At 25.6% G+C, this 24757-nt stretch overlaps 3 protein-coding genes and 1 long non-coding RNA gene across 6 annotated transcripts; 1 reads left to right on the top strand and 3 right to left on the bottom strand.

Annotated features, from left to right (window-relative positions):
• Positions 1 to 887: 887 nt before the first annotated feature.
• On the bottom strand, positions 888 to 5409 carry LOC112600299 (mitochondrial carrier homolog 2-like). Of its 2 annotated transcripts, XM_025347489.1 has the most exons (8): positions 5264 to 5409; positions 5071 to 5195; positions 3916 to 4000; positions 2842 to 3004; positions 2501 to 2632; positions 2211 to 2400; positions 1191 to 1258; positions 962 to 1115 (listed from the first exon to the last, which is right to left on the bottom strand). In XM_025347489.1, the coding sequence occupies exons 2-8, from the start codon at positions 5191 to 5193 to the stop codon at positions 962 to 964; spliced, it is 915 nt and encodes a 304-aa protein (XP_025203274.1). In that variant the 5' UTR covers positions 5194 to 5195; positions 5264 to 5409. The 2 variants fall into 2 exon arrangements, with proteins under 2 accessions (XP_025203275.1, XP_025203274.1); XM_025347490.1 differs by lacking the exon at positions 5264 to 5409 and having other exon boundaries at positions 888 to 1115; positions 5071 to 5193.
• Positions 5410 to 7375: 1966 nt separating this feature from the next.
• LOC112600305 (tRNA modification GTPase GTPBP3, mitochondrial) lies at positions 7376 to 10552 on the bottom strand. Its single transcript, XM_025347496.1, has 9 exons — positions 10057 to 10552; positions 9408 to 9584; positions 9223 to 9342; positions 8887 to 9056; positions 8713 to 8823; positions 8546 to 8651; positions 8027 to 8477; positions 7732 to 7961; positions 7376 to 7425 (listed from the first exon to the last, which is right to left on the bottom strand). Exons 1-9 carry the CDS (start codon positions 10139 to 10141, stop codon positions 7391 to 7393), a joined length of 1485 nt encoding a protein of 494 aa, XP_025203281.1. The 5' UTR covers positions 10142 to 10552; the 3' UTR covers positions 7376 to 7390.
• A 581-nt stretch (positions 10553 to 11133) lies between these two features.
• Positions 11134 to 12867, top strand: LOC112600306. Its single transcript, XR_003114994.1, has 5 exons — positions 11134 to 11340; positions 11431 to 11567; positions 11625 to 11666; positions 12561 to 12672; positions 12750 to 12867. It is a non-coding gene; the product is annotated as an uncharacterized LOC112600306 (long non-coding RNA).
• A 5266-nt stretch (positions 12868 to 18133) lies between these two features.
• Positions 18134 to 24714, bottom strand: LOC112600303 (zinc finger protein 585A-like). Of its 2 annotated transcripts, none has more exons than XM_025347494.1 (9): positions 24392 to 24714; positions 23182 to 23420; positions 22835 to 23075; positions 21911 to 22088; positions 21579 to 21827; positions 21048 to 21505; positions 20548 to 20984; positions 19939 to 20083; positions 18134 to 18704 (listed from the first exon to the last, which is right to left on the bottom strand). In XM_025347494.1, exons 2-9 carry the CDS (start codon positions 23379 to 23381, stop codon positions 18405 to 18407), a joined length of 2208 nt encoding a protein of 735 aa, XP_025203279.1. In that variant the 5' UTR covers positions 23382 to 23420; positions 24392 to 24714; the 3' UTR covers positions 18134 to 18404. The 2 variants fall into 2 exon arrangements, with proteins under 2 accessions (XP_025203279.1, XP_025203280.1); XM_025347495.1 differs by lacking the exon at positions 24392 to 24714 and adding an exon at positions 24028 to 24330.
• Between the last annotated feature and the right edge of the window lie 43 nt (positions 24715 to 24757).

Below are 24757 nucleotides of genomic sequence, written 5' to 3'. Positions count from 1 at the left end.
TTATTGTATTATTTAATATACAATTACTAAAAGTAATAATTATAACTAATAGCATAGCCAGTAAAACAAAATTATACTTTTAAAAAATTGAACAAAAATATAAACTGTGCTTAGTGAGTTTTATAGTTTTGAAAAAAAAAAAAATTTTTATCATAATTATTTTATAAGTTCTTTTCTTTTTTTTTTTTTAACAAAATATTACATAATTAATGAGTAATAATTATAAAAATTTAAGTGAGCAAAATAAAGTAGTATAGAGTATCTCACTAAATGTTGGTCTTCAACTCTGTTTTAATAGTTTTTGATATCAGAGTTGTTTAATAAAAGAAACACCTTGTATACCCATAGCGCCGAGAGATTGCAAGTCAGTCACGCATCCAAATGAAGTCGCTCCGCGGTTTTGAGGTCTAATTTCTCCCATCAAGTTGACTGGTTTAATTTAATTAACGATTACTGACAACGGTCAATGATGTGAGATGATTATCTGACAGTGGGAGATGCACGAACTATGATGAGTCTTAGTCGCCGCCGACTTGCACTCTCTCGGCGCTACTGGTATAGGTTATATGGGTCTTATTTCTATAATTAATAGCAGTCTTATATCAGAAAAAAAATTAATTTTTGGTGAGAAAATAAAATACATACGTGAATACTACTTATAAGGGTTAAAAACAGGTATAAACACTCCTAAAGTTTCAAAAAACGTACACAACATTTGGTGACAATTGATTCTTAAGTTTATAAGACCCATACATATGTCCTTTTAATAATCTACATAAAATAAAAACAGCTTTGTATAAATGTTTAAATTATTATAATAATAATGAAAATGTAATTTAAAATATGTTGATACAGTACTATTTATATTTCCAGTTCTAATAAAAATATTTACTAAAATATTAACTTATTTTTATTTTGTACATATAAATAACAATCAACATAGAATGACTAGGCACCTAAATTAGAGCAATTTTAGAAGTTTTGAATTTGTTAGTGGAACACGTCTGAACCAAGTTGATGATCCACGGTTCAACTGATCAGTTTTGTACAGGTATTTCATACATTCCAACCAATTTCCAAATACAGGCATGTCAGGAGGCATACCAGCAGCTAACCTGTTCAAAAAAACATTTTCAAAAAAAACATTTTCAAAATTTAATTTGAAAATAAAAAATTAATTATCTACGTACCCGCAGTTGTTGATTGCTGTACAAGCAGTTACAACATTAAATGAATATGTAGCAGCATTAGCTAAATACTGAAATAAAAGTAAATATAATGTTTTAATAAAAATTGAATGTCAACAAATAAAAATATCAAGTAAATGTTATTGTTTTAAGAGAACGCCACACCCGTATGTGTTATCTTTGTCTTACATACACACAACATAGCAAATTTTTGTTCGGCATAATCTATTTTATATTTTTAGTTTTAACATTAGACTCATTAGAGTAAATTTACCTATTATCAAACTTAATGGTTAGAATTTTATCTAAGCAATGACATAGGCTTTTATTGATATTTTAATTTTAAACTGAGTTATAGCTATGTAAAATATTAAAACTTTAAAAAAATCATAACTCACTTTAAAATTAAAATATCAATAAAATTTTATGTTATTGCCTAGATAAAATTTTAACCGTTAAGTTTGATAATAGGTAAATTTACTCTGCTGAACAAAAGTTTGCTATGTTGTATGTATATAAGACAGAGACAATACATGTGGGTGTGGCTTTCTCTTAACAAAAATTTCATATTTATACTTTAATTTTTTCTATATTCATGTCTTTAGGCTCAGAGCAGAAAAATTAAATCAATGATTTTACAATGTATATATATTTTGTTAATTTTGAATATGATTCGTTAACATGCAATGTAATCTAACCTAACTCCATATTGTTCTCAACTATATTATTGTACTGTTAAAATATTGATATTAAATTTAGCAATTTTATAATATCAAAAGGTACACTTCTACAATTTGTCATTTAGTATTTATCTTCTAATCATTGACTAAATTAGGAGTGCAATTTGTCTTCTTTAGAAAAAAAATATGCATACCTGAGTAATGTGTACTCTTTTTAATTACAGTCTACTTAATAAGATTTTTAAATATTCAGGTACACACATATTGTTATACTTAGCAATGCCTTTAAAATTGTTTATAATTTAAATACTGTCTTTACTATAATTAATAAAATTAATTTTACCGAAGCAGCAAAATCAGCAATGTTCAAAGTCATGGGTGAAGGATCAAATACATAACGTGAAAATACTTGTTTTGCTACATTAACAAGAATTACAGTTCCTAAACCAGCAAATAGACGTGGAATGATACCAGAGAAGAGTCCTTTTACTCCTTCTTCACGGTTTATAAGTAGAACTGATTGTAATATTAAGCTGAAATGAAAAACAAACACATATATGTCATTTAGTATACTTAATTAGTAAGAAGAACAAAAAAAAATAAATAAAATTAAATATTTATATGTTAACTAACGTGTAACGATGTTCATAACCAACAAATTGAGCCATCATTCTCATAGAAACAATGTGTAAGGGATGGCTCAAAATAATACTTGTAGCTGTACATATCATTTCCTTTGATGTTTTAATTGCACACTTTTTCCATCTACATTAAGTTAATTTAATATAAGTATAATAAATTATAAATTTATGAAGAAAGGAGTAACAAATTAGTAGATTAATTGTATTTGGAGATGAAATTAGGATAAATTCAGCCAGGATTCAAGTGCATAGTATTAAGGATGTAAATTATTATTTTATCATCAGAAGTATTCAAATTTATTGATAATTGATACTAAAGTTACTGATACTTACACTTCTAAATCTGAATCTTTATTATCTATATTTTGATTTTTGTCAATTTGAATATAATCAGACATTAAAGACGATGAAAAATGTTCAATACAAATTCCCATGATCTTAGGACCTAATCCAATATACATTCCTTTAAATCCATCTACTGAATAAATGTATTTAGCTGAAAATAATAATTGTTTTTATATAAACAAACAAAAAAAAAAAATTGATGAAATAGAATTAATCTTCTTAAGTTCAAATAAATACATTTTAGTAGATAAGTAAACTTTTTATTTGTTCTTAAGATCAAGTATTGTAATGTTCTAATATAAATAACCATTATCCTAAAATAAAATCTTAGACATCTGTTCAATATGTAAACTATCCATTACTTAATAATTGTATAAAATGATACATATATGGGAAAGAGAAATTAAAAAATCTACAGCTTTGACATTGCTAATGGAATTTTATTCAGTTGAAAAGGTATTTACCTAATTTAAAAATATATGATACTAATATTAATTTACTTTTGTAAAATTGTATTCAGTTGCAATGTATTTAAAATGAATTGTTTTAATAAAAATAATTATATGATACACTTAAATTAATTACATTTTCTTAAACTGTATGTCATTGAGAAAAGTATAAAATTAACAATCAATAAATAAACATTAACTGCCATTCAATAATATATTTATTTATATAATATATTAGTATATTACAATCACATAACTTAAATTTAAATTCATTTTATAAATTGTTTAGAGAGATTGTATTGAGTAATAAAATTATTACTACTAGAATTTTAATGATAAACCTTTTTTCCTCACACTTGCATTATATCTATAAAAAATAGTTTTATGAATTGTGGGCCCTACAGGTATTCTGAAATATTTTATATTAAAAAAATTTTAGCTATAGTATCAAAGGATATGCTTAAAACTTTAAATAATATATAAAATAAATACCTATTTTTGTATTGATTTTAAATGATAAGGATAATTAATTGTGTTAATAAACTAAAATTATACTCCCTATTTTAATTAATGGATAATTATAAATAAATATTTAAAAGTATAAATTAATTACCATAAACTACTAAATTAGGAAGGAACAATCGTTCTTCACCAAAAATACTTCTGTAGCGATATGGTGCCATCGGTTCATGGCCAATCTGTAAAAATAATATATATTATTTAAAAAAATAAAATAAAAATTAACATATTAATTAAATGAGTATAATATATTATATAATAAGCATTCAAAATATTAATAAAATGTGTTAAAGTAAATAATTTTATTAATTTCAAACAACGTTTTGACTTTTACATAATAATAGTTATATTAACCATGTGTAATAAATCTTTGTATATTAATTAGGTTGAAATTGTAGTTAAAGTAATTAATTATTATAGTTGTTTAATTCATAAATTTAAAACAACTAAGAAAACTTTTCTTGCATATTTTCATAATTTTTACTGCATATTATATGGCATATTTCGATAATTTTTAGTAAATATACATCCGTGCTCTGCTTATAATTTAAAGGTTTTGGGTTATATAAAAGTAAGTTAGAATAATAATTTACTTTAATAAAAATAGAAAACAATACTCATCAACAATTATCATAGATTTTATACTTTCATATTTTTGAATTCTTAAATTATACAAATTTATACTGTCTCACAAACAAAAATTCTAGTTTGAAAAAATAAATTTCTATGAAATTGAGTTAGACAATCTCATTTATATAGATTTTATCATTATTCCTAGAAATAAGTACTTAAAATTTGATAATTTAATATATTTGGCTTTTATTTTTATTAACTAAAACTATCAAATGTATTGCATTTAAAGTTGAATGATTCAACTAGGATTTAAAGGCTCTCTTTCACAGCACATTCAAAAATCTAATTAAAATTGAAATGCTTTTTTTTCAAAGGTAAACTAAATATTAGACTAAAATTTAATAGTATATAGTTTTAATAGATTTTTGTTGAAAAATCACATTTGTAGTTATTTTGATTTGAAGAAATTATCAGGGTGTAATGTGACATTTGGGATATATTACATTCATCTTATACCTAATTAACATAAGAAAGAATTTCACTTTGTATGACTAAAAATTATGTTAGGCAACATAATCAGTGTATATTTTACAATTAATTATTACATATTATTATTATTGTTAAAATATTTGAGTATTAAAAATTACAATTAGATGAATATTCTATTAAAACTTACCTGCACCAAAAATCTAGCATAATCTAGAGGATGAATTAAGGTTTTCATAATGCATTTTCCAATTAAAGTGTGTCTAGGAGCATCACCATTTTCTTCGCTCCGATTTTCAGTGTCCGAATCCATTTCTTAATAAAAAAAATTTTAAATCATAAAATACTCTTTAATAAAAAATATATGTATCACTTGAACTCACCGGTTATTGGAATATTCGATGATACAATTCAGTATAATATTCTAAATAATATTATGATATTTTTTAATCGCTCAAAAATAAATGGACATAATGGTCGAAAATCCAAACTCAAGAAAAAAAGAAAAATTATTATCAATTATCATTAATAAGTATTATCATACTGATTACTGACGTCCGATCACTCCTAAAGATCAAAAGGCGGTGCCAATAGTCGGTTCTTTCTGGATTTCTAATAACTGTTAGTGCTCCCAGTGAATAACAACAGTAACTACTAACTATACGAGGAACATTAGTTTGAAATTGCGTGGGTTTTCAAAAGTACTTATTTTTTAAATAATTTATTGTTTTTCCTTCAAGAATTCAAAATGTGAATATTTTCATAAACCATACTAAATAACTATTATTTTAACTCTATACTATTACTGTCTATGACTATTTTTCAATTATTTTCAATTCTTTTTATTTTGATGTGCAAATGTGCAATGTACCTACGTTATAACTAGGTATTGTTCGTTATTACTAGAAGTAATTATTACTTAATACATATAAATTATGATTATCAATATTATTAATCTATTTTGCTAAGAGCTAATAGTAATTTTTTATTCTTTGAGATTAATATAATGTTAATATAAAAATCATAATACTTGGAAATGTCCATTACTGCATATGCGAATCGCATTTAATTTCCAAAAAAGAAGATAAAATTATTATATGAAGTTTAGGTAAAGGTCATAGTAAATCAGTAATTGTACTTTGTTTATTTCATGTATTAAAATCTGACTAAATTGTAAATAATTATAATTTAACAAATTATTGTAAATATATTTACAGTTATACCGAATCAGTCAGTTTAATCATTAATTATTACCTAAAACGAGAAATTGTACCATTTTGGAAAGTAAAAATAAAAATAATAACTATTTGAATAAGTATCATCATAAATTTTAAAGATATAATAACTAAGGTATAATTGACTTCAATTCTGGGCAAAATCATGGGGACTAGACTCATTAATTTGCTAATTCTAAGAAACATTTTTTTCCTGCACAATAATTACGCTTAAGGACGGCCCTGCTTCAACTTACTTTAAAAAAAGCCTTCCTATTATAAAAATCAGTGATTTTAAGGAAATAATAAATAAACAACATCAATGCACTAAAAACTTTAAAATTAGCAAATTAAAAGAGAAAAAAAGATAACACATATAAGGGGAGCTTAAAGCGATACCCTTTTCCCCAAATGTTGCGTAAAAACTAAATAATTGTATTACTATGACAAACAATGACTTTTCTTATAGTTTACTGTTATTTTTAATTTGTATGTACATTTTATAATCAATAGTACATAATTTCGCGGATAGTTCTATTCATAATTCGGTAATTTCTAATCGTACAGATTGATGATGTAAGTATGTGACTAGTGGGAGTCATGCTGTCGTCTCACATCGTAATCACCTGCATTTATATGTTTACAGATATAAATATTTTCATTAGGTATAATTTTGTATTTTTATTCAGTGCCACAGCTTACCCTTTTAAATATTTAGTATTTACCGTGATATTGATGTAAACATCACTAAAATTAATAAAATTATTGACATGTCTTTAAAAACCAAAAGAAAATATATTTTGCTTTATAATTAATTCATAATTGATATTTAATATTATATTTTAATTGTTTATGCTAAACATTCTTAAATAGATTATTTTTTTCAATGTACTTACTTAATTTTTTTTTAATTTTTAGTTGTTAATTTATTCCTTTACAATGTTAAGAAATATTTATTGTAATAATTATATTATAGAATTATTTTATATAAATTATATTATGTCCATAATATAAAATGCTCCCTTCCTAATAATAATTCTGGAACCGAGACTGGTGTGATTTTCTCATGATATTATAGTTAATTATTTTTTTACACACTGCAAAATCTTATTATCTTTTTTCACGGGTCTTTTGAAATCATCCAGGCCAATTCATTATTTTATTCATTTTTTTTCTAATAGCAGACAATTCTGATAGTCTTGTGAATGTCCACTATTCAAAGGTTTCATTGCATATTATTTGACGAGTAAGTATGTAATATAATATTTAAATAGGAAGTGTTCATGATGTTCATGGTTATATTATAGACATTATAGTAAAAGTTACAAGACCTAGAAGGAACAATAAAGTTACTTAGTTAATACTTAATAGTTATGCAATTATTTGACCTAAATTGGCTAAATTCTTCTTTGCATAAAACAATGCATCGATACACAATATTAATAATATGTATTATTAAAGGACATTATAAATAATTTAAAGTATTGATCTACATTATGATTTATGGTGAGACTATTAATTAATAATTATTATCACTGTATCCACAGCTACAGTTTTATGAGAATAATAATACTAAATTAAAACTATAATAAAGGAAGTACATTGATATATTAATCAATTATTATTTTATTATTTACCAATACAAAATTTGGAAAATATTACATTGAGCACTTCTTCAGTCGACACATGTCCTGTAATTTTTCCTACATGTAATGTTGCTTTACGCAAATACTGTGCAGCAACATCAATGTTTTCATCAGACTTTGAAATTTTGAGATACATCTGAACATTATTCAATGCTTTTAAGAGGCAATATCTGTGTCTTGCTTGACTACATCGTGGATGTTCGAAATTTGGATTTCCACATCTTAGCAAAATTAAAATAATAAACTGTAATGAACATACAATATAATTTTATCACAATGTACTTACAATTTTTGCAAATAATTTTCAAATGTTCTCATCATATCTGTTAAACCTTTATTAACTTTACACGAACCAAAACACACGGTCCAGGTAGAATTTTGTGATATTTTTTTAAGTCGAATAACTTGGTCGTCTGCCACAATGTCAATTTTATTTATAAATACTAAACAATTATCACAATGCACTTTCAAATTTTCTACATATTTTTGAAGCCACAAATCTATGTTGTTTACATCTAAGAGATATTGTGCATCAATCATCAGAATCACCATGTCAGCACTTTGGGCCTGAACTTTAGATTTCTTTATTCCCAAGTCTTCAATCAAATTTACAGTTTGAGAACGAATTCCTGCAGTATCAATCAAAATTACAGAGTAACCAGACACATCTAAAGACACCTGAATTGGATCTCTAGTTGTACCAGGCAAATCTGTTACTATAGCTGCTTCCCTGCTACCTATATGAATACAATTTAATTTTATCATATAAGATAATTTAATTTGCTAATATAGTTAATATACATACACAAGGAATTTAAAAGGCTACTCTTCCCAGTATTTGGTGCTCCAATTATTGCTACTTTGACTCCATCACGTAAAAGTTCACCCGATCTGTTGTCCATTAAATGCATCTAAGAATTTTAAATGTAAAATTAATTATACAGTTGGCTTTTTACAATTTTTGAAATTTACTTCAATCTCTTTAGCAAGTTTTTCTAGATTTTTTTGAACTTTTTCTAACACCAGGTCTTCAATATTATCTGTTTCACTGAAATCTATATAAGCTTCGACATAAGCTAAATTCTAAAATTGTAGAAACTTTGATAAATTACAATAATGTTTAACACATACGTATAAATAACATGCTTCTAAAAGATATTCTCTCCAAGAACTGTAAAGTTGTCTCAGAGCACCTTCTAACTGCATCAGTGCTTGCTTTCTTTGCAACTCAGTGTCAGCTTCTATTAGGTCGGCCAAACCTTCTACTTCAGTTAAATCCATTTTGTTATTATAAAATGAACGTTTGGTGAATTCTCCTATGAATGATGATAAAATTAAATTAAAAAATATGTAATGCAAAATATATTAATGAGGGAAATGAAACTTTATTTGAAAAGATGGGTTAGATTGTATTATGCAGCTGTCTAAAAAAAATTAATTTAATTTTGTTAGCAAATATAAAAGTAATCATTACAACATTACCAGGGTCTGCTGGTCGAAAATTTGGTAGTTTTGATAAACCATGAAGAATTGAAGTTACAACAGCCCTTCCACCATGTACTTGAAATTCGCAACAATCTTCGCCTGTGAAACTTTTAGGGCCTAAAACATAATAAATTTGAATAGGTAAAAAAAAGTTGAAAAATGTAGGTAAAATAATATATTACCTGGAAACCAAAGTAATAATCCATTGTCTAATTGTTCTTTAGTAGTTGGGTCAATAATTTTTTTCAAACTAGCTTTTCTAGGTTTTGGTAAATATTTTAAATGGGTCATATTTAATATAGCGTCCGATGCACACGGACCAGATATTCTGATAACAGCTACACCACATTTTCCAAGACCTAAAACCAATTATAAATTTATAAAATTAATTTTACAAATGAGTTCATTTAAAATTCATCTGAAATTCTAGACAAGCACATAACAAATATTGTCATTTTATAATTGTTATTATAGAAAGAAAAATCTAAGAAATCTTCTGACTCAATAAAATTATCTGTGGACCAAAAATAATATAGGTACCTATTTTGATTTGTATAAAATGTATGAAACAGTCCTGTTTAAAATTTACAAAATTAAATATAGTAAAATCATTGATTAAATATACAATTGTATGCTGTAATATAATCAATGGGTAAATGTTTAACAAATCTTTAATATTTTATTATTTTGAATAAAAAAAATAACTAAATAAATATTTTGAACAAGTACAATAATTTCATAATATTCTTTCAACAAAAAATAAACAATTAAGTTTGTAATAGATTGTGAATTATCAAAATTAAAATAGATAAACAACTGTAGAAAATTTACCTGAAGAGAGTGCATAGATTGTTGACTTCAGTCTTATATGTGTTACAGTAACATTGATTGCTAGTCGATAGAATTTTGCATTCATAATGATGATCTCATGAACAAAAAAATGATGATACGTATTTTAATTCCAAATACTGTAGGAATGAAAAATTCAAGAATTTTAATAGTTTATATAATCATGTATTAAACAATAAACATTTTAAACTAATTTTATATATTTTTCATATTTGTTTTACTAAGTGATCAACTATCCTGACTCCGAGTATCTACTTAATATTTATTTTGCCGAGTTATGAATTATGATTTAGATTTTTGTAAATTAATTAATATTTAATCATGGATTTTGGATGATACATGATACTGAAAAGCAGGTGTATTGAGAGACACGAGACTATGAACGTCAGTCGTCGATTGTTGTCGAATACTCGAATGGTCGAATGCGGGATGACAGAAACGTCAGAAACAGTCAAAAGAAAAAAGAATACTAAATTACTAAATAGTAAATACTAAAACTATCTAGACAATAACAGCAGCGCTATCTACTGCCGTGGATAAACATTGCACCATATACACCTAAATAAACCTACTTAAAATTACGCTATTGTGATTAATGATTATAGATTATAGATTAATAGATATTAGATTATAGTCATTTTAATTTCAAAAATATAAATCAGTGATGGGATTTTTCGTTTCATTTTGTGAATCGTTACTATTCTACCAGGCCCGAAAAAGAAACGAGTTCAAATGATTCGTTCTTTCGGTCCTTTTATTCACAAAATATATTATTAAAATTTATGACTCACAGTTCACGGACCTGTTTATTAGTAATTATTACAGGGTTCTGTTTACTGAAATAATTATAATTCTATTATAATACATTGACTCCGTCGTAAACCCACTATCGCATATGACACTAATAAATAATAATATTAACAATTTAATATTTTGGGTTGTAATCATGTTTTATATTTAGGACTAAAAATAGGTATTTATAAATTGTAAAACCGACGGTATTTTTTGCATTTATATTACTTTATTACTAATACCAGTATTGTTACCGGTAACCATTTTCCTACTACGATAGTATGATCTGATAAATATATTTATAATAATGTAATGTAAAGAAGAATATTTTGTCGATTGGATCGATGGAAATACCTAAATCCATTGTATTGACGATATCATACATCAACACGTAATGGGGTACTTAAATACGCAATGTGTGTAAGTGTGTTGTACAATAACAACAGAATCAATTCATTTCCTATTCGGACACTCGTGAGTACACATCAATATACAATATTTTTCCATCAATTTTTTTTTTTTGAAGGTGGAATTTCTTTTTAAATTCCTTTTTTTTTTTTATAGATGGACCAGTGTTCTTTTTTTATTATAAACAACTGCTAAATATTGAATTTTAGTTTCAACTTCGGACAGTTGAACAGTGGTGGACAACAAAGTGGCCGTATCGGTAGCAGGAGTAGGAGTTAGAATTTATAACAAAAGTAGCTATTGTAAAGAATATTTATACAATGAAAAATTATATATAATACATGTTTCAGGATGCTACAACTGCCACAGATTCGGCCACGTCGCCAAATATTGTAAGTATATGTTTTACATATATGTATACAGGGCTTAGAACTTTACGCATTTCCATATTTGTTCGGAAAATATATTAAAGGTCTGTATTTTACACGAAGTTAATTTCACGGATTCACTTGAAAATCGTGAAATTAAAATTCACGCGTGTAATCTCATGAATTATAATTTCTATTATAACTACTGAATAATAACTCATTAGACGATGCTCTCCTGGCCACAAACGTTTTTCATAAACACGTGAATCTAAATAATTAATTTTACATTTTACATTTTTTTCCCATCTATTTGGCTTTTTTTATTTTTCCACATTTACAGTCATTTTTATCGATTTCACACTGATTCACTTCTTATCGTTTCTTGTTAATCGTCATGCCTATAACTTGAAACTTGAAAATTACCACGGACTAAGATTAGTACCTATGCGATTTTATTATTCGAATTTTACGCGAAGAGATGTTTTTCCAAATATAAATTTATATAATATATATATAGAAAATCCTGGTTCATTTATTTACGTTTGATATAACATCAAATATATTGGTAACTTTTTTTTTCGTTTTTTGAGTATATATATTTGTTGTCACATTTTTATGTAATTTGTAATGTAAACTTTGATACATTTATATAGAATTTTTTATGTAGTGAAATAGAGTGAATATATTTAAAAAACGCATTTTTGTTGTTAATTTAAAACAAAAATTTGTAATTTTTTTAGGTAATTTCTTAATGTTTTTAAGGTCATCGACTTCTGAGTCCTACTTATAAATAAAAACTTAATTAAGAGCATATTTTTTATTATGATTCCAAGTCCTGAGCCCTGCCTATACATACATATATAATATTATGTTCAGCACTTACAATATAACTAAATTATTTTGCTTTTAAAATTTCAGGCAGAATGCCAATCAAGCCTACAATCATAGTGGAAGAGGTGGTGGTGGTGCTAGATAAGGCTGAGGAAGGAGTGGCGGCCACTACCTGTAAAATGCAGAAATAGCCATTGATGTAAGTAATAAGTATATATTATATATGATAATATTATAAAGAATTGTTCGTTAAAAATTAATATACATATTTTAAAGGAAGAAAACGTGGAAACGAAAGCAATTGATATGGTGAGGCCCTTTTTTGAAAATCTTATTTATTGTTTTGTATATTTTTTGCAGAATGAATAAATTTTTTTTTTTTGTTTTACAATTCTTTGTGTTATTTTAAAAGATTATTCCTTTGTCTCCATACGTATACATTTGAGGCATTTAATGTATGCATGCGTTTCTTATAAATCATGAATGTACATATCATTGTTTAATTTTTTAAACAGGTAATATATTATCTATTAATTAAAGGTATTGCAATGAATTAGAAAAGTATCCTATAGTATAGGTATAATATACATATAATGTATTTAAATTAAAACAGTATAATAATGTAATGTGTGTAAGATATGTAAAAAACTTGTGTATATAATAATTTTAATAATCAATGAAATAATAATAATTAGTATCACATGAACGTTTGGTCGAGCACCATAGCTACCAAATGTTAACCAAAATGTAGACAAAAATGACTTGTATAAGTAAATAAAGGCAGCATTACTACCGTCAATACACTCTTTAATATACCTATTTTTTTTATACAACATTTATATATTGTAATCGCATAACAAATTGTAATACAACACACTGACGCATCATTACAGGCATTTTATTAAATCAAAAAAACATCATTACTGTATGCATACATGTCTTTTAATATACAGTATATATATATATATTATTATATATCAAAATAATAAATATATGTGATGATGTGTGTGCATTAATAATATGATATATTTATTATTCTCACCAAATTTATGCTAAAAAAAATTAAATGGATTTGCACTCGCTTGTGATGATTAATACAATATCCATATTATAAACATATATTATTAATTAAAATAATTAACACATATATTAGCATATTAGCAACGCTTCATAATGCATTCCTATATTCACACATAAAAAATACAAACATACATATAAATATATGATACTGAAAGCTATAAATTGTATTGAATTTATATTAATATATATAATATAAATATATTGTTAGGTATTTACCAACAGACTCTGTTGCTAATTAAATTAATATACCATACCACTAACCTAAAATGCAATCGAAAACATTTCATGACTTTTTGTATTGTTGTAATTGTAATTTTCAATATAATATACGGATCTGTTAAATTTGAATTGTGTACACAATTTTTTTATACATCTAAAAATGTATATATGTGTTTATTATACGATACAATCGTGCGTTACGAATACCGTTGCGGTTGTGGATGAGTCTGAGGGTTTTCAGCACCGAAAACAAAACAACACGTTATAATAATGCGGATAAACAATGCGATTTTTATTGAATAAAAAAAAAATACATATATATATATATATATATGTACACACGACTAAAACACGAAATAGGTAGTAAAATCATGGCATCGACCGACCGAAGAACACGCCACGGATTCGCCGGTTTTCCGAACGTGACGGCGACGGCTACGAACAGAATTCACGGGGACAAACGGCTCGCAAAATACGCATTCCGCGCGGAAAACGGACACGGGACGCACGATAAAGACACGGTCTACGCGACGGAAAATCGCGTCGAAAGGCCGGAAAAACGGGCGGAGAGCGGAAAAAACAGTATCGGCGGCGACGGAGACGGGCGACTTTGGCGGGAATAGTTTCGGACATAGTACATAACCCCGTCGGACGGCATCGAGAAAAAAATTGTAATTTTGCGATTGACCAGTACACTAAACCAGAGGAATCTGGCGAAAAAATACCGGAAACTCGTTTTGGTTTTAAGTTATAAGATTAAATATAAAATAATTCATAAAGAGAAACTTCTTTTTAATAAACACAAAAAAAACTATCCACATTTTTGGTTAATATTCTGACAATTTGTAGGTTGCTAAACAAAATAATAATAACTATTATTAAAACAATAAATCCAATAAATAACTATTAAAAATAATAAAAGGTAGTACAAAAACGATTAGGAACTTACTTAAAATATGTATTATAGATTCCCATTTAAGAACATCAATGTTTCCATATATTTTATGGAAAGTCTAATGTCTATTAAGTCTGTCTGTGAGTTTCCGGCTTTAAAAAACGTTCGTTTGCATGGAACTGATGTTGATGGCACTTCCGTCTCACAATCTTCGTAACATCAAATCGTATATTTTAGGATAAATACGTTTCATTTTCTTCCACCATACAAGAGGATCTGATTTCCTTGGGATTAAAAGCTCATAAAGAAGTTTATCTAATTCCACAATTGCATTGAAAGTGTCAGTTCACACTGTTGCAAATTCTATTACCTAAAAAATATACGTAATAAGCTATTTATTAATTATCATAAATTATCGTTATTTGATAAATTGTTAAAGTTAACATTTATACCTGTGAATCAAATTTTTTCCATACCTCAGTTTTTTTTTTTTCAGTTGACATAGTAGTTTATTCTTCATCTGCAACTACATTTTCTTCTTGCATAATGGATTGTTTTTTGTGTTTAATTATACTTTAAATCTTGTCTACGATGTTTTGATATTATGTACGTTTATAATGTATTTCGCTACTGAATCCTAACGTGAATCAATTAAAGTTGTCTTCTATACTGGAAAATCTCTTTTCGGCTATTATTTCCATCTTTAAAATCATAGAACAAATATCAAATGGTAAATTTTTCTTAGTTCTCATTGTTTTTATGTGAGATAACAATGCATTTGTGAGAACTATAACTTTAGAAATTGATACACCTTTTTTTGAACTTAACTCAGTTGTAACTTCTTTAAGACTTTAAAGGACTTAAAAGTTTGCAATAATATTCTATTAAAATAAAATATGAGTTATTTAATATACTTTTAAGTTTTAACTGTAGTATAAATTTTTACTAATTAACTAGAAAATTACTTTACAATAAAAAACACTAATCTAATATGTGATTTTTATTGTTAAAAATGCATGTACAATAATCATACTTAATCATATTAGTTTTATATACACGAGTTATCGTTTTTGCTTATTGTACTGAAAATTTAAGCTACACCACACTATTGATTAATAATGGACATTATAGAAATCAACAGCATCATCATAATAATGAGCATTTATTATTGACTTATTGGTTATAACTCATTAGTCATTGCCAGGACATTAAATTAATTCATTGATTTAATTTCGACAGTGTTAAATTTAAATTAAAAAAGTTTTGATTATCAATAACATAAAACTACAAATAATTAATAATAAGGAAACAATAAAATGTCATTAACAATTATACTGAATATAACGGTATATCTAAATAGGTACTAAAAATTAGTATCAAAATATATTGTTTAATAAAAAAATTCATACAAATGACAATTGTAAAATACACATAATAATTATTATTATACCCTAATACTCTAGAAAAATATTATTATTGACTTAATAAAAATCACTTTATTATAAATAATTCTCAATAATAATCTAACAATAATATATAAAATAAATAATCAGTTATTGCTTAAAAAGAAATATGGTATTATAAAGCAATGTTAAATAAAAACATAGAAATAATAAATTAGAAACCAACACATTTTTAATACCCAATGGCACTTAATCAACATTTACAAGATAAATAATAAGGGTATACGTGTCGTATGATAAATACATTAATAGTTATCTACACATTTTTTCATAGCAAGAACTTCATAAACTCACATACACATGCTCTCAAATACAAACAATTGAGTGTTTATGAAACACCCAAAAATAAGTAAAGTTTAATACCGAATCACGTGGAGCAACAAACTCACTCAAAAGGCAATTACAGGAACAATGGTGGTGTTTAGTTCATCCTATATATGAAAGTTTTTTAGGAGACGTAAAAGATACATTTGTATAAAAAGATTATAATTTTGATGATAACTGTAACACTACAAGCTCCAACAAAAACGTTCAGGTAAGTTAAGAATATATTTTTTCACATAGATAATATACGACACGTGTACCATAATAAGTACTGTATATTATTAAAAAGAGATATTATTTTAATCAAAATTCATTGTAAATTGTTATTTTTGAATTAACACAAATAATAGGTTGAAGAAAATTAATTTAGTTTTTTTTTTTACATTAAAATAAATAGAAAAAAAAATTTTTTTCTTACAAAATTACAACAATAAACCGTGTTATACAAGTCATGATAAAAAAAAAAAAAAAAAATCACCTGAGTAATAATATACAATTTATAATAAAAATGCAAAACATTAAAATAAAAAATGAATTTATCTTATTGTCTACATTAAAAAAAAATCAGTCAAACATTTTTGTTTTCAATAATTACAAATACAAAATAAATCATAAATGGCCACGTTTTAAAAAGAAATTAATAAAATAAAAAAAAAACATTGATCAACTATAAAATGTTGTCTTTTTTATGTAAAAGGAAAGGATATGTTAAAGTTATAACAATGCATTAATAACTATTAATTATGTTACAATATCTTAGAAATAAGATTAGATTCATAAAATAACATTTGAAACTTTCTTTTTAAATAAAATGTCTATAATACATTATCATATATTTTTTGTTATTATTACTTAATTTAAATATAAAACTACAAGTTAAATGATTTAAATTTTGAATAATATAAATCAATTAAACTCAATTAATACTATTATTTTTAATAATAAGTTGTATGATAAAAATCAATTTTTTAATCACCAACTTAAAATTGAAGTTTTATTTATCAAACATAAAATTATTCATGAAATACAAACAATATTTTAAGTTTAACTAAAATGTAAATATATCAAATATCACATAATAAAGAATATGATAAAATTTTTAAGAAAGTATCAACAATTTATAAAAACTAAAATGAATTAAAACAGAAAATAACTTCAAAAAATGAAAACTGTGATGTAATTCAAGATTACAATAAATACATAAAAAAAAATTATGTTTCAAATAGTTTTAAACAACCTATTAAATGATGTTTGATTCTTTTTTATAAATAACTAGTAATTCGTAGCTGTAATTTAAATATTTCAAACTTAAATGAATAGTCAAGTTATAATTGCTGAACATGAATTAAACTGCTTTTTTTTTCATTTATTTTTAGAGTTCTCGATTTTTTTAAATAATTTTAGTGATATATTTTACACAAATAATTTATTAAAAATATTGTAACATATAACTATACTTTTAAAATTACTTTTAAGCTTACTAAAATAATCATTTATATGAATAAATATTGAAAAATACTAATTTAAGAAAGGTTTTTTTTTGTATTTAATAATTAATACATAACTTTAAATTTTATTATCTTCAATGATTTCAAAAAATTATGCTATTTTGTCAAGTTTTAATAAATACATTTAAATAGTTACAAACTTAAATTGATTAAAACAAACGTATAGCGACTGATAAAATATTAATTGCTTTATATTATTATTTATTAATAATAATTATAACTGTTGTGCACGCAACAATAGACTCTAAAATACTAGGCATTTAAGACTTAAAATATTTAAGAAATGTAAGTAGTTAGTAGATACTTAAAACTACTATTTACAATTCAATCTCAATACAAAATGTTAGATTCAAGGTTTGGCGTATAAACATAATTTCTAAGGGTCTTGTGTGATTTTAGAGGTTACAGTCCTCACCTTATTTTTACTTATAAACTTACGACCTTAAGACAATTGTATTGTAACAGGATTTTGTGGCATATAAGAGTTTTGTGAACCATCAACTATCTGTTGATCGTTATTATCACTGGTGTTTGACGGCCTATAAGTGAGGAGAGAACCTGCAGGTATATTGAGTGGTACAAGGTTGGTAGTATGGGGTTCTTGTGGCATCGCAGTAACCATAATTGGAGCACCATCTAAGGATATTGGAAGTTTAACACCACTAACTGTTATCATTGTAGTGCTACCATTGTGTTCAATAGCATTATTATCCACATTGATAATTTGATGACCTTGGGAATTCTAAAAAGTAAATTTTAACATATTAAATTTTAATAGAATAATAATTATTTTTTTGTTAATTAAAAGAAAAAAATATTTTACATATTTCATTTAATCTATTTTCAATATTTTAATTTCAAACATTAAAGTATGACTAAAAAACAAAAATCTTATTCTTATTTTTTTAAATATATTATTTTATACTGATATTTGAAAATCAAATAAAAATCAGTTTAACGGGGGCTGTAGTTTTTTTTTCAGATAAAACAAAAGTTATCAAAATCTGACAGTTTTAATAAGAGTTTCTTCTATATCCCATAATGTCATAGACTAATCCTTTCATATAAATAATTGGGCAGTGGATAAGTGGAAAAGTACCATAATTATGGTAATAACTAAAATATGATACATTTCTAATTTTATGAGGTTGCAGAAAATTTGAAAAATCATTGGACCCCATAAGATAACATCCAACATTGATTTTTTATGTATAAACATACTTTTATAAAAAAAAAATATTAATCATTATATAATTAAAGCTAAAGAACTAAAACACTGGAAATGTGAAATTTGGGATTGACTTAGCAGATATCTCAATTTTTTTTTTTTTAAATAGATCAAATATGATATAGATTTCTAAATTATGAGTTAAAATTGTTTGAGTATGGATTGAAAGATGAATATCAAAATTAATAAAGAGAAAAATAATATATCTCATTTCGCGTTAATTCTAAGGAACAAAAATAACTTGATAATTTTCTTTCTATTGAATTTGACTAATTTATTCACCATAACAACTGATATATATATATAATCTTTAAGATAAAAATATAATTTACACGGTGTTTCAGATGCAGCTAGTAGGTAATAAATTGAAGGCAGTGGCATCTTGAAGATGTTTGAGGTTTTAAATATAAAATCAATGGGTGTGTGATAAATTTAAAAAATTTATCTTTTTTTTTGTAAAAAAAAAAAAAAAATTGGCATGAAACCTTTAAAAATTCAAATTTTATGTAAGTGGGTCCTTTAATTTACACAAAATTTAAAAATTATCAGTAACCAACTGGACTTAAATACAGATGTTGATCTTATGACATAAGATATGTCTACGCTAATAAAAAAATATATGATTGAATCTATCTATTAAATAATTAGACAATCTAAATTGTTTTAGATACATAATACTGTTAAGTGTTGATTTTGTTTTCTTTATTTTGCCTAGGTTACCTTCTTAAATAAAAATATATTTTCTTACTTCTTGAAAGTATTCAATTTTTGGTTGTTGTAGTTGCACTAATTCTTGATCTTGAGAAACTTTATTGTCAATTTTATTATGTGCTGAAGCTAAATGATATTCAAGTTTATGTTTTCGATCATAACTCATACCACACAATTGACATCTAGTAAATAAAAATTAAATTGAATAATATTTATCTATTGTACATAGTGTTTATTTAAATAATGCTCAATTTGTATATAAAATTCACTTATTTTTAAAATATATTTAAAGCAAACTTTAGTAATTATTTATGTCATTGCCTACTATTTTAATATTAAAACTTCTTCAGGATACAAAAATAAATGTAATTTTTAAATAAAAAAATATATGATATTGCTTAAAATATTATTGTATAGGGTAAACTAAAGTAGTATGAAACTAGTAAGAAAAAGATTTACTTATTAACTATACTACATAAGAAAATGTAACTGGGTATATTACATTTATATTAATAAAGAAGTTCTTAAAAACACAATTAATTCAATAATTTTATGCTTGTAACAATTATTTATCAAAAATCCAAATCCTATTTTATTTTATTTTATTTGAGCACTACAAATAACAATAAACAAATAATTGACTCACATATGATTTCTATTTCTTCTTGGTGCATTTCCTGAATTATTCTCGTGGATATGCACATGAGCGTTCATATTATACTTTTCAGCAAAACGTTTGCCACATATTGGACAAGCATATGGTCGCTCTCCAGTGTGAACTCTTAAATGTCGCTTAAGATGTGATTGAGATAAAACAGCTAAACCACATTCAGAACATTTAACATGTTTTTCACCTGTATGAGTCATTGTATGTATGTGAAAACTTTTTTGATGAATAAATCGTTTCCCACATAAATCACATTGAAAACGTGTATATCCAGTATGAATAGGGATATGTTTTTGAAGACCAACTTTTTGTGTAAAAGACTTATTACAGTATTCACAAGTAAAAGGATGTATACCATTATGCATTCCAATGTGCACATCTAAAGCTTTTTTCATTTTATATGCTTGACCACATATCTAAAAACAAACATTAAGATTATAAATAATTAAGAAAAACAATATAAATGATAAATAATATACCTCACAGACATAAGGTCTAATAGAACTATGCGATTGTATATGCGATTTTAACTCTGTTACTGTCCTCCATTTTTTGCCACAAAGTCCACAACTATGTATAGCCGGTAAACAGGCACGTTCACCAGAACGTGAGCTACCCCTTTTTTTTCGTCCTTTTTTTATTTGTTTTTTATCAGATTTTTCTGATCCCGATAAAGGAGTTTTTGTTTCTTCAATCGCACTTGAACTATCTTCTATGATATTTTCTTCAATATAGTTAATTTGTTGTTCTTCTTTCCATTCAAAATCATCATCTTCATTTTCTTCTTGTACAACTTCTTCCAAGTACATGCTATTATCAATGGAAAATTCAGGTTTCACATCAATTACTACACCTTCGGGAGCATCATTCATATAATCAGCACTAGCTTCACTGACTATGTTTGAATCCGTATCACAAAGAGAGGTTTCGTTTTCAGCTATGAACAATTAATAAAAGATAAATTAAAATTTATCCTAAGAATATATATAATATACACAAGTTAAACAAACTTTTTACTGTTGGTGAAATTGAATCAACTTTATTATTAATAGTCTCTTTATCCAGAGTGTTATGCTCTTTGGATAAATGATTGTTTAATGATTGTTTGGTTGAAAAGCTTTTATTACAAACAGAACAAAAGACAATTTTAGGTTTTGTATGAACTATACTAAAATGATTCTTTAAATCTGTAGCTTGAAGAAAAGTGTCATCACATTGTTCACATTTGTAATTATCACCAACACTTTGTTCACTCAATTCTTAAAAATTAAAATTTAATACATTTTAAAATCTTTTCATTTTTTATACTAGAAATTAATAATTTAATTTTAGTAATCCTCACTTGTTTCACAGGTTGGTTTTTCAATCACAGATAAAGGAATATCTACTGAATCAATATGTTTTGTAACCTCTTCATTAATTATTTTATTTTTTGAAATATCAGAAGTACATTTTTTAATGTCTTCATCGCTGTCCATAGTTTCATCAGCTTGTATACGACTTATAATGTTTTCAACAATCTAACAAAATAATAACATTAAAAATTAATATCTCAATAAAATGTATGTAAAAACTAAAAGAATTATATAGAAAACAATGAATTATCATATTATTACAATAGAATATTTATAATTAATCTATAAGTACCTACAATTCCAAAAAAAAAATTTTATTTTAAAACATTTTAAATACTTAAATGCTGGTAATATAATTAGTTCTCAAATATTTATTATTTAGAATTAACAATTAACTTATGAAATTAATGAAAAAAATGTAAAACTTTAATTTCAGTTTTATAGTTTCACACCATCAAGGTATAAATAATAAATATATTTAACATTAAAACATAATTTGTAAACACAAATTAATAATTCAGTAATAAGTAATTTATTACTAATGCTATCAACAAATCTAAAACAACTTGAACAAACAATGGATATTTTATTATACTTTTATTAAAATTAAAATTAAAAAACTGTCTTATTAATACATATAGAATGATGAATTTAATTATTTAACCATAATTATAATATTAGTTAATACTTATTATAATTTAAATGCTGTAAATCGATTATTATTATTGAGGCTTTTTACAGATTATTACTTGCTAACATTTCTTCCACGACATTATAAAATATAAACTTTATTCAGAACCTAATCTATAAGGGTTACATGAAATTTAATGAGCTTTTAAGCTACTCAAAAAACACAAATACATAAGCACTTATACTCTGTTCTAAATCTAAAAATTATTCTTAGTATTAACCTCATTTAGAGCTATGAATGATTTTTCGCTATTTTCATCGTCATTAAAGGATTTGTTATCATTTTCTTGTTCACTATGTGAAAGTTCTTCAATTTTTACTGGAGTCATACTATTCACAGTATTTAAAAAATTGCCATCTTTATATTCGTTACAAGTAGAAGTATAACGTTTAATAATGTCAGTTTGAAGCTTTTTAAAACGTGTAGATATTTGATCCAATTCATCAAAAAGTGTAAAACACCTATAAAATAATTTACATATAAGATTAGGCAAATATAACCATTAAAAACCATAAGTATTTAATCGTGATAAGTAGGATTAATAATAAAAAACTGAATAATACTTGCCTTCGACACAATAGTGAGCTTCTCATTTGAGAAGGATTCAAAACCTTTTTAAGTATTTTTGACATGACATCTATTAACAACAATTCTCTTTGAGGCATAAAAGTACAATAAATATTGTATGATGAACGAGTAGTAACTTTTACATTGCATATAAAACATTTTGAACTTAGTTCTTCTCTATCTTCTAAAGTAGAAGCCATTTTACTTGAAGATATTTGTGCTAGTATACTTAAAAAGGCCTGAAATAAATTACAACATAAATAATTAATATATTTTTATATAACTTCTAGCATGATATTTTAATATATATAAAGCAGTTACTAAATTCACAGTTGTTATATTAAGACAATATTGTTGGTTTCAAGTTGATATCTAGTATTTACATAACATATCAAACACTACAACAAAGTTAAACCCTATATAAAATAAGCTGATATTTTGGCATATTATACTTGTCGCAAGCCATGACTCAAGGAGTTGTGTCCTATGTTAGGTTCACACAGGGACAGGGTACATCAGTAGTATAATCATCAAAACAAATGATCATTGGCAGAAATTTTAAGAATAACACCCCCTCCCCTCATCAAGACATGGGTAATTCGCAACGACATTAACAACCATAGACAAGAAATTGTAAGTTTACAAATGTAAAACAATTAGACCGTTATTGATGGTAGAGATGAACCAGTGCCAATAGGCAAGACCGTGGTTACGAGGCATTTGCGTCGATATTCATCATTGTAATCATTAAATCATTATTCGCATTGGGACGTGGGGTAGTCTTTAGATTGAGTCGCGTCTTTGACAATAACGAAATGATAATCAAAAGTAGTACTTATTTAATACCGTATCCTATCGTTGTTGTGCATTTCGACGACGACGATATCAACGCAGAATTTTTGAAAACGAAATGAATGCCATTCGTCATCAGTTTTCAGTGGTTCAACGGCGCTATATGGAAGAAATCTTCAACCATACCTATATTTAATCTATTGTTTGGCTAGCGGTGGGACAAAAAAATACCGAATAGCCAGTTAGCACGAAAATTGAAAAGCTCAACATCCGCCGCCACGCATTTTACGGGACCCTTGGCACGCGGAGTTCGCTATACGCACCGCCATTTTGTAAACCAATGTCGCACAATTCGACTAATTGAGTCACCGCCTTTTCAACGTCAAACGGCAGTCGAAGGGGTAATGCTGCTACTCACCGAAAGCGTTTTTTTCGACCGATGGCGTCAAAAACACCCTGTGTGTCTGCTTGGCCAACGATGGAAGCTATGACTTATGGTATTGTCAAACGAATTTCCGTCCGTACATTTGTAATTGTCGTCTTATACCGTTTCGTAACAGTCGTAACTACCTATATATTTTTTTTGTAGTTGATTATTTATTTTTTCCCCCTATCCTATCGATGTCTAGGACCGCACACACGGATAGTCAATAGTCATATGCAACCGTTTTTAACATCATGCCAGTCGTCGTCGCTTTATCGGTTATCACTTATCTGCTTATTATTTCTTATCTCTTTCATGCAAGAAAATTAAATTAACAATAATATTATTTTAAATTTAAAT

This window comes from Melanaphis sacchari, unplaced genomic scaffold (assembly GCF_002803265.2).
Source record: "Melanaphis sacchari strain LSU unplaced genomic scaffold, SCAv2.0 Contig636_pilon_pilon, whole genome shotgun sequence".
Classification (NCBI taxonomy): domain Eukaryota; kingdom Metazoa; phylum Arthropoda; class Insecta; order Hemiptera; family Aphididae; genus Melanaphis; species Melanaphis sacchari.
The sequence above is the reverse complement of the archived record's forward strand: the minus strand, read 5'-3'. Positions and strand labels throughout refer to the sequence as shown.